At 38.3% G+C, this 18287-nt stretch overlaps 1 protein-coding gene across 3 annotated transcripts in view; it reads right to left on the bottom strand.

Annotated features, from left to right (window-relative positions):
* rap1gds1 (RAP1, GTP-GDP dissociation stimulator 1) overlaps positions 1-18287 on the bottom strand; it is a 55234-nt gene that overhangs the window by 24944 nt on the left and 12003 nt on the right. For 2 of the 3 annotated variants that reach the window (XM_046850808.1, XM_046850807.1), the window contains exons 5-14: positions 15002-15148; positions 11205-11333; positions 10167-10292; positions 8389-8532; positions 6829-6960; positions 6129-6263; positions 5884-6009; positions 4864-5003; positions 4648-4774; positions 3162-3290 (exon numbers count right to left, since the gene is read on the bottom strand). In XM_046850808.1, the coding sequence (XP_046706764.1) occupies positions 3162-3290; positions 4648-4774; positions 4864-5003; positions 5884-6009; positions 6129-6263; positions 6829-6960; positions 8389-8532; positions 10167-10292; positions 11205-11333; positions 15002-15148 (1335 nt within the window). The remainder of the gene's footprint in view (positions 1-3161; positions 3291-4647; positions 4775-4863; positions 5004-5883; positions 6010-6128; positions 6264-6828; positions 6961-8388; positions 8533-10166; positions 10293-11204; positions 11334-15001; positions 15149-18287) is intronic. The other variant, XM_046850809.1, reaches the window with a different exon arrangement.

The raw sequence follows: 18287 nt of genomic DNA, 5'->3' as shown, positions 1-18287 counted from the left end.
AATCATGACCCTCCACCAGTCCTCAACTTTAACATTTAGCATGCTAACTGAGGATCTGGAGTCTAAGTTGTAAGTGTTGGATTTTCTTTTTTGCAATTTCTCTTAGCATTGCACGGTCTGACCTGTATTTGCTGGGATGCCCACTCTTGGCAAGACTAGCAACTTTCTTAAAATGTTATCGACTTGTGAATATTCTTCCTCACTGTAAAATGATAGACTTTAATTTGTTTGAAAATGGCCTTATAACCCTTCCCAGATTGATGGGCGGCAATAATTGCTTCTCTAAGTTTGCTTTCTTCTGTGGTGTTGTGTTAACACACGCTGAATGCTCCCAAGCAGCTAACTGCTAAAACTTCGACTTTTATAGTGGTAGTCACATTTGCTGATGATCAGTTAAATCAAGAGCATTTGAAAAGCAGAACCTGGCTGCTACTTAACCTCTTAATTCCTATGAAGGCAGGAAAGATATACTTAATTTTTCACACAGTGTAATGTGTCATGTGGTGGTGGTGTTCATCTGAGGCTAATTTTAAAACCTGTTTAGGACCAGATGAACTTTCTTTTTCACAAGACTGTAAATACCAGTTGTCGCATAATGATGATGACAATCTAAATATGCAATTTTTGTTTTTATATTTCACCAGGTAAAACATTTTCCCAGGCTGGCAAACAATAGCTGAAGCTTGACAAAATTAGCTGAAACTAACCTGGGTCCAGACTTATACGCCACACACTCATAAATACACAACTGAGCTACTTAACACAGTTACTAAATAAATTATAATAGTCAATAATATACTTTAATGTGAATAAATAAAACATTTCTTTTTGCCAACTATATGAAGATATCTAGACTTTATTTTTAATGCAGAATAGTATCAGGTGAAATGCAGGTTCATATCCACGGTAGAAATATTCCTCACCTGAGCCCATGACGGAGCAGATAAGGATCATGGAGTTGTACTTGATCTCAGGAGCACTCTTCTCTTCTGTCAGCAGCTTATGTAAGACCTGTACCAGAGTGGCTCCAACAAAATCCTTCTCTGCTGAATCTGTCACAAATAGGACATCGATGTAATTTTATATATGAGAAAAAAAAAAAGTAAGTCTATTGTTTCTACTGTGGGTTTTATTCAAATGAGCTTTCCTGGCCCAGGGGTTAGACTAATTACTCAGCATTTTTTTCAGAAATTCAAAATTCAGTCTTTGCTTATCATGTTCCCTGACTTACAGGTATGTAGAGATGTCCGAACACCCTTCCCTCAATTAGTTAGATTTTTGCTGATCTATACTGTTTGTTTTCCTACTATTTATAAATTCTGGGGATCCAGAGATTTGTTTTCTCATAAAAATATCTGCAGTAGACTCACTGTCACAGTATTCACATAAATCTAACTCTTAAACTAACAAAGCTGAATACATCTAAATGCATTTACATACATTTTCTGTCAGTTTATATGGTAAATTTTCATATATATATATATATATATATATATATATATATATATATATATATATATATATATATATATACAGGAGTGCAGAATTATTAGGCAAATGAGTATTTTGACCACATCATCCTCGTTATGCATGTTGTCTTACTCCAAGCTGTATAGGCTGGAAAGCCTACTACCAATTAAGCATATTAGGTGATGTGCATCTCTGTAATGAGAAGGGTGTGGTCTAATGACATCAACACCCTATATCAGGTGTGCATAATTATTAGGCAACTTCCTTTCCTTTGGCAAAATGGGTCAAAAGAAGGACTTGACAGGCTCAGAAGAGTCAAATATAGTGAGATATATTGCAGAGGGATGCAGCAGTCTTAAAATAGCCAAGCTTCTGAGCGTGATCATCGAACAATCAAGCGTTTCATTCAAAATAGTCGACAGGGTCGCAAGAAGCGTGTGGAAAAACCAAGGCGCAAAATAACTGCCCGTGAACTGAGAAAAGTCAAGCGTGCAGCTGCCAAGATGCCACTTGCCACCAGTTTGGCCATATTTCAGAGCTGCAACATCACTGGGTGCCCAAAAGCACAAGGTGTGCAATACTCAGAGACATGGCCAAGGTAAGAAAGGCAGAAAGTCGACCACCACTGAACAAGACACACAAGCTGAAGCGTCAAGACTGGGCCAAGAAATATCTCAAGACTGATTTTCTAAGGTTTTATGGACTGATGAAATGAGTGAGTCTTGATGGGCCAGATGGATGGGCCCGTGGCTGGATTGGTAAAGGGCAGAGAGCTCCAGTCCGACTCAGGCGCCAGCAAGGTGGAGGTGGAGTACTGGTTTGGGCTGGTATCATCAAAGATGAGCTTGTGGGGCCTTTTCGGGTTGAGGATGGAGTCAAGCTGAACTCCCAGTCCTACTGCCAGTTTCTGGAAGACACCTTCTTCAAGCAGTGGTACAGGAAGAAGTCTGCATCCTTCAAGAAAAACATGATTTTCATGCAGGACAATGCTCCATCACACACGTCCAAGTACTCCACAGCGTGGCTGGCAAGAAAGGGTATAAAAGAAGAAAATCTAATGATATGGCCTCCTTGTTCACCTGATCTGAACCCCATTGAGAACCTGTGGTCCATCATCAAATGTGCGATTTACAAGGAGGAAAACAGTACACCTCTCTGAACAGTGTCTGGGAGGCTGTGGTTGCTGCTGCACGCAATGTTGATGGTGAACAGATCAAAACACTGACAGAATCCATGGATGGCAGGCTTTTGAGTGTCCTTGCAAAGAAAGGTGGCTATATTGGTCACTGATTTGTTTTTGTTTGGTTTTGAATGTCAGAAATGTATATTTGTGAATGTTGAGATGTTATATTGGTTTCACTGGTAAAATAAATAATTGAAATGGGTATGAATTTGTTTTTGTTAAGTTGCCTAATAATTATGCACAGTAATAGTCACCTGCACACACAGATATCCCCTAAAATAGCTGAAACTAACCTGGGTCCAGACTTATACGCCACACACTCATAAATACACAACTGAGCTACTTAACACAGTTACTAAATAAATTATAATAGTCAATAATATACTTTAATGTGAATAAATAAAACATTTCTTTTGCCAACTATATGAAGATATCTAGACTTTATTTTTAATGCAGAATAGTATCAGGTGAAATGCAGGTTCATATCCACGGTAGAAATATTCCTCACCTGAGCCCATGACGGAGCAGATAAGGATCATGGAGTTGTACTTGATCTCAGGAGCACTCTTCTCTTCTGTCAGCAGCTTATGTAAGACCTGTACCAGAGTGGCTCCAACAAAATCCTTCTCTGCTGAATCTGTCACAAATAGGACATCGATGTTATTTTAATATATGAGAAAAAAAAAAGTAAGTCTATTGTTTCTACTGTGGGTTTTATTCAAATGAGCTTTCCTGGCCCAGGGGTTAGACTAATTACTCAGCATTTTTTTCAGAAATTCAAAATTCAGTCTTTGCTTATCATGTTCCCTGACTTACAGGTATGTAGAGATGTCCGAACACCCTTCCCTCAATTAGTTAGATTTTTGCTGATCTATACTGTTTGTTTTCCTACTATTTATAAATTCTGGGGATCCAGAGATTTGTTTTCTCATAAAAATATCTGCAGTAGACTCACTGTCACAGTATTCACAGAAATCTAACTCAAACTAACAAAGCTGAATACATCTAAATGCATTTACATACATTTTCTGTCAGTTTATATGGTAAATTTTCATATATATATATATATATATATATAAAAAAAAAGGAAATATTTTATGCATCTGAGGATAAGCTGATCATAGGTGTTTGAACCCTTGGAACATCAACATGATCATTACAATAACAATGACATTAAAACAGATGGCAACAGATTTTTATACATTTTACAGATGCCCATGGCTAGTTAGAGTTTGATAGCTGATTCATTGGCCTTGGTGGAAGCTCATGGTAATGTTTAGTCAAGTCAAGTCAAGTCAAGAAGCTTTTATTGTCATTTCAACCATATATAGCTGACGCAGTACACAGTGAAATACAGTAAATACACGGCTAAGAACTAGTGTCCTCGCCACATAAAGTGCATTGTGTGCAACGTGGTGCAAACAGTGCAAAGACAACACAAGACAGTGCAAGACAAATACACAAAACAGCACCACCAGTAAACCTGTTGTATATTGCACACTGCGGTGTGTAAAAGACAAAAAGTGAAGTTTAACACTAGTTTGTCTGAAAATATCTTGTGCACTTTTTAAAATATACTTTAACCTGAATAAATATCAACAGAACTCTCCAAAATGTTACGTTATACTAACTAAAGAGAGCTGGGATTTTACCAAAGCATACTGCACAGCCATGGCAGCCATTACAGGAAAAATCTGCATGTACATGAATGAACTTTTTAGGTCTTGATAGTTAGATTTCCTTATTATTATTATATGGACAGCTGCCTTATGCAAAATATCAGAAGATTTTACAAAACATGTTCTGACTCACTGACTAAACCTTTACCTCTGGTGTATAAAGCTGCTGAGGAAGCATAAAGCAGTATTCTAGCATTCAGAGATTAGGCATAATGTGGACTTTTAAACCCCCCTTAGGTTAATTAAGACAATAAATACTTGATGTGAAAGGGCTGATATTAGTCTGGGTGAAAGTTTGGTGTATGGTCAGTTTACCCAAATCCAGTGCTGCTATAAGACCCAAAGCCACCAGTGCTTCGTTCTGCATGATCATGTGCTCGCTCGTTGCCATGGTCACCAAGTGCTTTACACCCCCGCACTGAATGACCGTCCGTACCACTTCCTGTACAAAGCCGAGAGACATCAAAACACAATTACATTTTTAGAAAGTCTGAGTTTCTCAAAAACTGTGGATGTGTATAAGACCTGGACCTTTGACTTGCTGTGTCGGATCAGTGCAGAGAGCAGGCGGTTGGACTCTCCCATCACTCCTGCGTGGTCTTTGGCCTCACACCATTCTACCAGCCTTTCCACCAGTTTGCGATTCGTTCCCAACTGTTCGGCAGCATCCGCTACATCACATAGACAGACATTAAACATTGACCTATGCATTAAATCAGTTCTGCACCTAAAACCCAAACAAACTAATATTAATAGTTTTGTTTCATTGGGTCATTTTGTAGTTATTAAGCCACAATCTCCACATAGCTCCAGTATTCGAGTACACTTTATCAAGATGGATCCAGTTGGATTAATCAAATAATCGAAGTTTAATAACAGCATAAAGACAACTTCACTTTTTTTTTTTAAGATTATTAATTCATAGTATCAAAGGTACTCTAATGTAAAATATGACAGGTCCTAGTTTTTGAAATAAAAATAAAAAACACTTCTTTATGAACACTAATAAAATATTCCCAGTAAGGATTTTTGGTCATCATTCTTTTTTCCAAAAAGGAAAAAAAAGCACTACCTTTAATTATTATGCCCACAAGATTTCAATCAAATACTTTTATAAATTGCTTTCTTTAATGCCCTAGAGCTGTATTTAAAGCACTGCTGATGTGGACTGCACCTTGTGTCAGTGAAAACTAAAGCTGCTGGCTACACACCTTGTGCTGAGAATGCAAAGTGCTGTTGTCCATACTGGCAGCTGCAGAGTCACTCAAAATCTATAGCAATTATATCTCAGCACCGTGGCATTGAACCCCGTCTTAGTCCATTTCACTTATAGGATAACAGCTTTCTAATTCACAGGACAGAGGGGAACTGGCTTATACCTGGCAAAGCTCCTTTAATAGGGATAAACAAATTGCTTATGCAGTCATTGAATGCAGCAAATGCTGCTTTGTAGGTTTTTGGCCTATCTACAGTTAGGCTACCTTGTCAATTTCTAAATTTAAGCACAGACGAGGTACATTGAAAGCATTTTATAAAGTCGGCTATAGCTACCTTGTGTGTCGATAAGCATTCTTAACGTTCCCAGCAGCTTGAACTGAACTGGTGGCATTTCTGATTGAAGAAACTTCAGCACCACGTCAGACACTCCAGCCGAAATCATCTTTGATTTGTTCACCACTGATTAATAACGGGAAGGAGAAATAATGATGGTAAGTAAAAAGCCTGTGTTAACAGATACTGGGTTTTAAAGCCTGCTGAAATACAGAAAAGGTGAAGAGTAAACAGTTAACACTAACCTGGGATTGCCAGATTCCTTAAAGCGCTGAGGGCTGCGTGCTGCACTGTAACATTCCCCTCTTCAACATGTCTGTCCAGCAGGTCTAAAAGCATCTGCACAATTCCTGTGTCTACCATGTGGATACAGTTCCCATCTGAAGGAAAAGAGCCAACTAAATTATATAACAGCATGCTATGGTGGAGGTTTGCATGTTCTCCCCATGTGGTGTGGGCATTCTATCGTTTTTTTTCTCTCAATTCCCAGACTCACTGGCATTGCAAAATGTGTGCCCTGTCTTGCAGTGGATTGGTGCCCCATCCAGGGTGTATTTTCACCAACACATCTCATTTGCCTGGTAGAATCATAACAGTTTATCAATGAACATAAATGAATCAGGCAAAGCATTAACCAGTTCTAGTCTATCCAGTCACATGAGGATACACCTCCCTGAAGAACGTGTCTTTATAAACACTGAGAAATATCACAGGAATTCTCAGTGCAGTGTCCAAGCCTTAATTTGGTCAAAGAGCAGCAGAGCAAGCCATTACATGATATGAATGTGTGTATCTGGTGTATGTAACACTTAAGTCTCCATAAAGCTGGCTGTAGCAAATGTACACAGGTGTGGAACGAAACATCAACACTCAGAAACGTGAACAGTTATTCTCACTATTAATGATCAATGAAAAATACTTTACATTGTGTATCGATGCTCTTACCATTGCGGGCAAAGTTGGCGATAGCCAGAGCGCCAGCCAGCTGGAGCTGGTGGTTGTTAGATGGAACCCAAGATAGAACCCTCTGGAACACGCTACCTTTACCCCCCTCGAACAACTTTTGCATGGATTCATCTGGGAAAGAAAGAAATGACTGACCTTATATAATAATGTGCATTGATTACAGCAAAAATATACTGTACACAACTTCAATATATCAGTCCTGCATGCAGGAACATTAAACAGCAACTGTTTAATTTTATTATCAGGTGGTGTTCTGTCTCTTACATTAGGAAGAACAAAAATTCTCACAGACATTATCTTCTAATGAAAGAAATGAAGTGATTTATGCCCATCAACAATGCTTTAGCTACAGCACCACTGAACTTTTCAGGATAACAGAACAGTGACTCGGCCAATAGCTACATAAGGACAAGCTAAACTGCTACATAACCATGTAGTGCTCCATTAGCGTTAAAGTACATTTCTCTTGGTTAAATGCAGTGTCTTGGAGGTGTCTCAAAGTTCATGGACGCATAACAGAAGCCCTTCTACTCCCGGCTGCCCCACCCCAGGGGAAAAAAAACTAAACAAAACGGAAAAGAGCTTTGCTCCATCCATAAAATGCCACACAGTGGAAGTGGAATTGTGTTAGAACCCCGCGACCTATTCAGCCTTCATCAATTATTCAGTGAAATGAAACACAAACCCCGCTCTGCAGCCTGTACAATCTGGTGCCTACTAAGTAGTGAGAAAGAAAGAGAGGTCCAGAGGACATCCATTTTCACACAGAGGCTTCCTGTCTCTCTCTCTCTCTCTCTCTCTCTCGGTCATTGTGATGCATAGATTTACTTCAAAAGTTGCATTTTCAAACAAGTAGTAATTTGGTGTATTCAAGCTACAAAACCTAGAAAAACATCATTTTTAATAATAATTTGTTGAACTTTCTAGAAACAGTTTCAAACCGACCTACATTTCAATGCTACCTATAAAACATCTGAGCATATCCATATACATGTCAAGTAGACAAAATACCAGATTGTGTATTTTATCTATATCATGTCTCTAAACTCCTCTATTCAGTCTTGTTATTCTAATGCTAATTGGTCTAACGAGGTAAACAGGACCACATGTTCAGGTGTGAGGTGTGTTTGGAGACCATTAATGCAGAAAGACTTCTCCACAGGGACAAAAAATCTGCTACAGCTAAATATAGTGAAGTCTGCTGTAGTTGTTTGTGTGACACAAGCTGGTTCTACAACACACTCAAGTCACTGCAAATGATCAATACTCGAATACCTGATTAAACAAACTAGGGATTACGAGTGTTGGTATCAGGGCTGATAATGACTTAAAGGCTTAGTTACTGTGGGGATGCCAGTACCAGAACGATCAGAACGAAAAAAAAAATGTGGACAAAGTAAAGTCTGGATCTGTGGATAATTCGAGTAATTTCTATTACATTGATTTTAACAGAATTGAGCCTGAGGAGCGTTTTCCTGTATAAATCTACATTAATTAAAATCAATATTAAGGATTAATGGCTGAAGCCTTGAGCAGCACCTCCCAGCAGCAGCAGCACCATGAGGTCAGACGCTGTTTTGAGTTGAGCCAGGTCTTCTTCTCTGTCACTGTCCACTGTCTGAGCCACAACGTCCAACAGACACTCAACCAGACCAGCGTCGACCAGCTGCAGCTTTATCACATCTGAGAGAGTGTGTGAGAGAGAAACCGAGGAGACAGAAAGATAGGACATACAGATGGAGTGACAACAATGGATAGACAGACAGACAGACGAACAGAGGGAAGCAGAAAGTAAACTACATATAAGTTTCAATTTATCCGGATGGAGAAACCACCCTGAGGAACAGTAATGATAGTCACTGAGCTTGTACATATGTGCACCGCTCTGAGAATTTCAGTACTTATTATTTATGCACAATATGAGTAATATGCATATTAATCACTATTAAAATAGACTACATTATGCAATGGTTACAAAAAAAAAAAACACGCATCACAGACAAATTAGTATCACACATTACTAAGAAGCAATGTACTAGGAACTAAAAAGAAGAAACAGAAAGTGCATGTGAAAACGCATTCTAAGGCCGATTGTAGATCTGTGCTTGGTGATGAAACTCCAGAAAAATCTGAGCCTCTCTCTCTCTCTCTCTCTCTCTCTCTCTCTCTCATAGTACAATGTAGTAGCTTTTAAGTAGGACGTTGTCTTGGAGACTGGCAGACAGAGAGCACTGTTCTGTGCACTGAATGATAAGAAACATTCAGGCGATCAACCTCTCACCCAAGACTTTTTTTTTCCCCACACATTTAGAGTCTCCATCACACTAATTTTTCTCTGCCATCTCAACCATCATATGTTCAGGGCCACGCCATCTATCTGGTCTCTCTCTCTCACACAAACACTCTTTCACTCTGTAAAAACTTTACATGTATCTTTAACACAACCTTTTCCCCCCTGTGGGCTTTTTTACACTTTTATATTCCACACATTCACACACACTCCAATGTGTGTTTTTAAGCTATTTTTAGCGATGAATCTCTACAATCACGCTTAGAAAGATCCACGCATCTAAAAATGGATCATGCACTCTCTCCGGCATGCGTTACTGTTGCACGCGTATTTTCTCTTAAAAATGCAACCCGTCTCCTGGATAAAAGACACGGGGTAGCAGCTGAGAGACGATTCTCACGTCACAGAAGTGGTGCAGATTGCAGCTGTTCACAGATCCCCGATTCTTAATGTGGGCGCGATTGCAGTGAGAGCAAGTGACAGCACCTATTATCCAAACACAGACTATGCTCAAACAACTCGAGCAGCTGGCTAATTGTACACCACTCTGCAATACTGCTAAGTCTGAAGAAGAACCAAAGCACAATAGCTGTATAATTCTGGTGCTTCTACTTGTTTGAACTAGCAAACTGATTAGAGTTATTCCAGACAATGGGGGAAGCACAACACTAATTATATATTTTATATATATATATATATATATATATATATATATATATATATATATATATATATATATATATATAAATAATACAATTGTCCCTCTTTTTAGATAATAAAAGCTCCTAGATAATCAAACCCTGAAGATGAATACTTGCTCTACATATCTCACGTACATATACATGTCGATGTGATCACGTTTAATTAGGACTAGCAAATAAAGTCTCTCATCTTAAATCATATATACTCTACTGCGATAATGAATAATGAATGAACAAATTTCCAGCAATCGGACACAACTATTACAATCATACTGCAAGGAATTCATAAAAAAAAAAAAAAAAAAGAATCCATGTCTGACTCTTACCATTCTCAGCCAGAGGAGCCAGCACCTCAAATATCATCTCCTTCTTTTCATGTTCCGACTGCTTGCGGAAAAGCCTCACTAGCTCCTCTGCGATATTTGTAGATGCAAACTGCTCCTTGCTTGATTCTACAGAGACCGAATGACCAGACACACATAAGGATAATCGCATAAAATTTAAAACCATCTCAACTACACATGAATAATGGTACATTCTTCTTTTAGGAGAAAATCTATTTTTTGTAAGCCAAACAAATCTGAACAGTCAGATAATGATCATTTTTTTATAACAACATCGTTGCAAGACAAAATCCAGGTTCATACTGAATTTATCATTTCTACACATCTTGTATAGTGGATGCTCCAAATACATTTATTCTATTTGTATGTAATTTTAATATAAAGTTTCTGTGATAAGTGTGTGATTTTTGGAAAAAGATCCATTGTCAGGGCAATGGAAAGTTCAGAAAAAAAAAAAGGTTTTAATAATAAAAAAAATTAACAAATAAATCAAGAGAAAGAAAAAAAAAACTGGCAGACTTATAATGGGGGGTCATAATTAGCATGTGGTATACTTATAGGAACTTATACTAGCACCATATTCTTATCTCTGCTTTATCTCTAGCAATTATAGCAGAAGAACGTGTCGAAAAAAGGAAGATTTTTCATCAAAAAGCAGTAGATGTTATTGATTCATGTTCCATAGCAGTCAGTGTCTACAAATCCATTCCTGAGAGTTCTCACTCAACAATAGATTAAATCTTACTTGTTTGGTATCAGCTGAACAAAAAGCGCATCAAGATGGAAATGATTACAAGAGAAGTTTCCAGTCTTGGAAAGGCCACGGCACTGCAGAGTTTCTTTTCAACCTTTATCTCTTCCTCCAATATTTTAAGGTCTAATATTTTAGACCTAATCCTAGACCCAAGTCTGGTACTTCTGAATTCTGCATCTCTGTGCTCCAGAACAAACTCCAGAAAACACTTAAGGAGTCAAATGGAATGAATGAAGGAGAACAAAATAAGTCTGTCAGGTATTTACCCAGTTCTGCCAGGTTTCCAAAGGCAATGAGACACATTTCTGTGAGCGCTGTGTTATGTGCATGGACTCCCAGAAGCTTCACCAGGGTGGGGATCACTCCCATGCTAATCAGCTGGGCCTGTAATGTGTCTGAGAATGCAAAGAGATTAAATACATCATTTTAACTTCAACATTCACATAAATCAGTGCACCAAAGCCGATTAGTTTATTTAGCTGCAAAATGAATGTTTTCCTAATCATCATTGTGACACTGTCAATTAAAATCATTTGCTTATTTAGGTTATTTATTAACATAAATAATAAAAACATAATAAAGCAACACTCATTTAGGAACCATGTAGAGCTAAATAAAATAACCCTGATCCGATAATCTGACTGATACAAAAGATCTCACGGGTACAAATGCGTTAGCCTGAAGCGATATAATCCTTTCTGTCTCAGCTGTCTCACACCAGCAGCATGGTCTCGCGTGCATCTTGACTACGTAACGAAACGAATTGGAGTGTTTTTGTCCGTTATACTACAATATTGGTAGCCCTGTCACATTCGATTCAATCGCATTATCAGCAAGCACCCCCTCCCCATCAATGCAGCAAAAGGGTGATAAATCCTGAAGAAAAATTATTTTCTCACATAGTCTCATGACTGCAAAACTGTACTCAACAACCCTCATGGAGACAGACAGAGGAGGCGAGAAGGAACAGAACAGGAATAGACCAAAAGGAGACAAGTCAAGAGGCAGCAATAAAAAAAGACGAACGAGAAGGAGAGACTAAAGAATTTTGAAGACCTAATGAAAAAGGGAGGGGGGTGGGTATTAGATATAAAGGCCAGATGCTGCATATACCATGGAAAGAAAAGAATGTAGGGTTAGAGAAGATACACTTTTTCATTTTTGAATGATTTAATTTCAAGTTATGCTTGCTGCATTATTATATAGAACACAAAAGGCCAAAATATGGCTGGCAGTTAAGTCTCTTGAGCACTTTCCACTTTTTTTGTGCACCAGATTATAATACACAATGGCTAGATTTGATCACTAATTGATACCGTGTGGTCATACATTAGTTATAACTGTGAAAAGAGGACATATTACAGCTATGATTGTTGACAGTGTTAAATCCAGGAATTAAAAGCAGCAAACATGGTTATTTCAGGTTTAGCTTTTATGACTCTCAATAATGCAATGTACAAGGCCTAAAATAGTAGCGCAAATGTTTTCCATCTATCGGTCACACACCTCAGTGAGCACCCTTAGCTCTCATATTAAAAAGAATTTTCCAGCGGATTTTGACACAAGAAGCAGTGTTTTTACTACAGGCAAAGCTCTAAGCACTTAAACCTCCGTGGACGTTAACGAGAACTACAGTAGCCGTGTGCAAACAGTGAGCCTCAAATTGGCATGCGGACAAACACTTTTGCACGTTGTAAATGCAAACACTTGAACGGCTAGTTATTATGGACAGTCCCACTTCAGCTCAGTGCACGGCCAAGAACATTACTTTTATTTCTGCAAGGTCTTCATCTGTAAGGTCTCTGGGTAGCACACAAGCATAAAATTTGAAATGGAGGAAACGTGTCACTATTCCGCGTTGAAAAATATTGCTGGTTTAATTTCCTGGATTTTATAAGGAACGAGAAGATTTCCTGAAACTATAAAACCCATTTAACTCAAATCCAAAATAATCCAGCTCTAATCGAAAATACTGCCAATAGTGAATGCATGCTCCATTTAGTACTTGTTCATGTCGCTGTGGAGTCTCTCTCAGCCATTGACTCTTAGCTTGATTGATGCAGTCATCTCGTAAAAACAAACCCACTAATTTTAAGGATACAAAATTAGCAAAAACAAAGTGTACATTTTATTCAATTTCTTTGATACTAGAAACCAAACTTCACACACTAATGAGCTATGAGCTCTGCTGCAGACATTCTTTCTGATGCTCTATACTTAACTACATTGTGGGTTATTTGCTGTCTAACACAAAGATGTTTATCTGTTAAAATGGAGAAAAGAAAATCAAGGATCCACATGTGTTAAACTTGTAGGAGCTTTCCAATTGGTGCAATGCATAATGCAAAGTAGAAAGGGTTTGATTTAATGCTACAGCTAATCTATCACTGCAGCACAGAATGACTATAAGTTATTATCTTGTGTAAGAAGACTGTTGAGTCACTGGCAATAAGTAATGCTTAGGGTTTTTATTCTATCCAAATTCACTAAGCAGGAAAATGTTTCATTACATTAGGACTTTCTTAGTGTAGCCTAATCACACAGATGCACCTGACAAGACAGAAATCTAGAAACAGTGCAGAAAGGAAAAGAAGAGAGACAGAAACACAGACACAATTCTGAAAAAAAATAAATGGGTACATATCAACCCCACATCCAATTTATGGGCAAAAGTTTGTGGACACCTCACCATAAATTCATGTGTTTTCTGAGCATCCCATTCCATGTTTAACCCCTATAATAACCTCCATGATTCAGGGAAGACTTTGTAGTGTGGTTGTGGAAATCATTCAGTCATAAGGTCAACATAAAGTCATCATTCCAATTTTGTTCAACACGGTTGAGGTCAGAGCTCTATAGCAGGCCACTCCTCAAGTTCTTTCACTCCAACCATGTAAACCATATCTTCATGGAACTCACTCTAAGCACAGGGGCATTGTCGTGCTGGAACAGGTTTGGGTCTCCTAGTCCGAATGAAGGGAAAATTTGATTCTTCTGTATCCGAAGTCATCCTATACAATTGTGTGCCATAGACTTTGTGCAACAGTTTAGGGAAGAACTGCTTATGGCTGGAAAAGTCAGGTGTCCCTAAACTTCTGACCTTATAGTGTACATACAGCAGGTTAGTATTCTATTATTCAACCCAGGCCCTATCATCCAAAACCCTGCTGTGATTTATACAGGCTTATAGTTATGAAAATGTGTTGTGTGGGTCTGAAGCTGCAAACACGTCACCTGAGTAGTTTCTGCACTGTTCAAATCAAATTATATTTTTTTTTAAAGTAGCCGTGTGCACTTTTTTCCCCCGCAAGCAGCATGACAGAATGAGAAACTCTGACCCCAATGTAGCTTGCTAGCTGTGAAAGGTAAGGCACTGGAAAGTAATTACCATTTTATGCCCAGCCACGATACCAGCAAGACAGAGAACAAAATGGAGTTTGGCCTGTGTGCTCATTATTCACTGCAGTAACAAAGAGATAAATACTCGGCATGCATTCCTATTCGAGGTAAAATTGCATCTAGACTACACTTCATTGTTGATAGTGTTATTAAAGAATCCTACTGATTAGAAAGGGAGATCCTGTCACCACCTATTCACAGTTTAGTTTTATGCAATTTGGTTGCAGCTTTCAAATCTCACAGAATGCTTTAAAAGCATTTTACTGGACCTTATAGCAACCAGCAAACCACTGAAAACGTGTATTGGGAACAGTTTACTTACAGGTTACTAGCGGCATACTGTATGTTAATGAACGAGTCTATAGACTGTGATTAGTGACCCATCATTGAGAACAAATTGATCAACATTTATCCTCATTTGAATGGTCCCCTAAAGATTTTAGCATTGACACTCAACAACCTGTCAACAATTTCCTATACTAGGTATAAAAAACCATACTTAAACCAAATAGTTATTAACTACAAAGCAAAGATGCAAAAGGGAAAAGAATAAATAAGTCCAACTAGCCTAATACATCATTGACAGTTTCTAGAGCATCTCAGGATTCATCTAAAGGGAACCACCCAAATGTAGTTTTCCCCCTGGTTGGGGTTCGGTCATTACCATTATCATTGCTATAGTTCATCAGCATGCCACAAAAGACAGTCAAGAGCTTCCCGGTGGCCGGGTCAGTGTTATGAGCCAGAGCCTTAATGTGCTCTGCTACTATCTGAGCAGCGCCCGCTTCGTGAACTGCACTTCTGCCCTCATCTGCAAAACAAAGAGGTCACGTAAAAATAAACAGGACAACAAAAAGGATACAAAAAGACAACAACCTGCAAATCATAAATGACAGCAAAAGGAGGCAACTTAAATTGCATATGACCGGATTTGAATATTAAAATAAATGAGTGGAGATAATTATTAGAACAGGAGAACTGCTGATAAAGTTCGAATAAATAAATAAAAATGGAGAAGAAAAGAAAAACAATCAAGCACAAAATTGCAATACTAGCTACAGAACCTTCCTGATCACTGATAGTGTTTCTTATAGAGGTCTCTTGTTTTCTTCATGGTGTTGCCATGACCTGATGAAAACCAGCATGAACTCAATTCTCCTGACTGCAAAACAAATCCCCCATATAAAGACTATACGCTAAGTAATTGTGAAACAAAAATCTGCAACAAATAATAATGGCCAACTAGTACAACCTTTTCACAATTAATATACAAACAGACCTCATCATTCCTCTCATCTTCTATGCTGGATATACTTAGAGTGAAAATCACATCACACAGATTGTCACTTGCAAAATCCCACTTTTTTTTGCATTCTCTCTCTTCATTCCTACCCCTCCATTCAACTCGATAACTCCCCTCCTCCCTTCACATATCTCCTCCACTCCGTTAGAGGAAGGAAACACCCCCCAGAAAATTACAGGCCATCGCTGAAGACCACAGCTGCAGAGCCAACAGCAATGCAGATCACAAACACTGAGGATGAATCTAAAAAAGAAAGATAAAATGCACCGAGTATTTCTGCTACCCGAACGCTTTAATTAATATTCATACAGTTTTGAGATATGTCTGTCTGATTCCTATGTTTTGATATTAAAACTAGAGTGAACAAACCCATTTAAGCAGGGGACCACTCATTGTCATGCAATTTTGGTTGGACGTTGAACCATGTTGCTGGTTCCTTAAAAAAACATATGCACTTGATTCACTAAGAAAGCAGCACAAAGAAAAGCAGAAGCAGTCTGAGTGTCTTAAACATTGATAAGCAGTTGGAAAAGAGTGCTACTGATCGGATTTTAGCTGACAAAATGGATTTGTTAGGGGCGCACACACACACACAAACACACACACACATCATGCATTGGGCTTATTTTGAGAAAGCTCCACAAAATGACAATGGAGCAAGTAAAAATCTCGAACATAATCCCATTAATAAACTATATTTAACCTTAACCTTATTTTCAGAAAGTAATTTTTTATTGGTTATAATTAAATAATAATAATAATAGGTTTAAAAAAAAAAAAAAAAAGTACTAATATAAACTTAAAATTAGTACGAAATTATTTTTTGTTTATTAAGGTTATATTTGGTCCTTGCAACCTTCTAATTGGACATGCTAGAGTACTTCATGGAAGATGATATTTTTTCAGTGTTTGTTGTTAGGATGTTAAGGACATCGGCAGCAGAAGACGCAAAGCTGATCTCAGTGGAATAAACTATTGTAACCTTATAATCACCAAGTAAACTACTAACACAGAGACCAAAATGACTCCATATAACCCTGTACTGAATACACATAGAACACCAATCATCACTTTATTAATCACTTTCTCTGAGCTTCTGTAGGAGGGCAGTTATTGCTTTTTTTCCTAAGCATATTCAGCTGTGGTTTCTCAGGTCTCCAAAAACCAGAGGAAGCACATTAAAGACTTTTTTGTCTCCAGCTGTTGAGCACTGCGCAATGAGTTGCCTGGAAATACACCCCATGAAAACGTGACAATCCTACAGCAATTTAGTCTGTGAATTGTTAATCTGAAAGGTCAGGAGAGAATGACCAGACTGGTTCAAGCTTACAGGCACTGCACAGTAAAACAGCCCTCGTCTGATGTCTAATATGACTATTAACTAGAGCTCGTGACTTTATCTGTAAAGTTTTATGATTTGCACGACTGCCACATGATTGACAGAAAATAAAATAATGGTGCAATTTTTCCTAATCAAATTAAATAAAGTCAAAAAGAGTGTAATTTTAAATGAAACCTTTGCACATATCAAGTAGTTTTTCAATTAAATTGTTCTCCCAAACAACCAGTCAGATCTACTTGGAAACTTCCCTCATGAAGCTGGTTGAGAAAATACTAATGCTAAATTAAGAGTAAAACAACTTCGATTCAAACACTTTTCTGGGTCACTTAATATGTCCATATGCATTATTTCGTAGTGTGAACATCTTTTATTGTAAAGTAAGAGAGAAAACGAGACCCCATCTATGAGCAGGTGTGTTTATGCACAGTATGTTATAACTCAGCAAATCTCTCTTGTTTATAACTATAAGCTGTGTGTGATCTGTGAGTCATTCCATTTGGCAGGAAAAAAACTCCAGGTCTCACTCGCCCATGCCCACGCAGAGTCTAGGACAGCTGCCCACTACCCACAACCCCCACATAAACACAGCTCATGAATCATGAAGGAAGAAAGAAGAAACATCAGAGCATTCACCATCAGGCTTTGGTTGTTTCCAGGCATCAGTTGTGCTAGTGTTTGGCCTCGCATTTATCGCAATGAATCCTTCAATATCCTACATTCTAATAGTTTACAATAACCAAGGACATGCAGATTCGCTGGATAAGGATGTTCACCAGGCGTAGACGCTGAGCAGGATTACTCTCAGTGGGGTTGTAAAATCAACAAAGGCCTGCAATGGACTGGCTGTTGCTGTGATAACATGTGTTGGCTTAGACGCAGGGTCTTCGCATCTGAGCTCCAGTTCAGCTGCTCCATCAGCCAGCGTACAGAGCAACAGGGTATGAGCGACTGAGAAATACTTCTCTTTACCTCAAAACCACAAGATTTGCTAATGGTTCAGACATTCATGAGCAATTCAACTGCCAGTAATTTAGCAAAAGCATTCATGATTCATGAATTTCGCTCCTAGGGGGGTGGGGAGGGGGGTTAATTGTATATACAATTCTGTCTTTATCAGTTTGTTCTTTTTGCACTTTGGCTGACTGATAGAGCCAATAACTTACAACAAATATTTAAGACACGCAAGAGCTTCCCATGTATACTAAACTGCACATATAGAGCGCATATTGAGAACGATATACACAGCTTTATACGCTGCTCACATTGCCGCTCGTGATTCTAAATTGTGCATATAAAAGCACGATA

Source organism: Silurus meridionalis, chromosome 6, assembly GCF_014805685.1.
Source record: "Silurus meridionalis isolate SWU-2019-XX chromosome 6, ASM1480568v1, whole genome shotgun sequence".
In the NCBI taxonomy this organism is placed as follows: Eukaryota; Metazoa; Chordata; class Actinopteri; order Siluriformes; family Siluridae; genus Silurus; species Silurus meridionalis.
The sequence above is the reverse complement of the archived record's forward strand: the minus strand, read 5'-3'. Positions and strand labels throughout refer to the sequence as shown.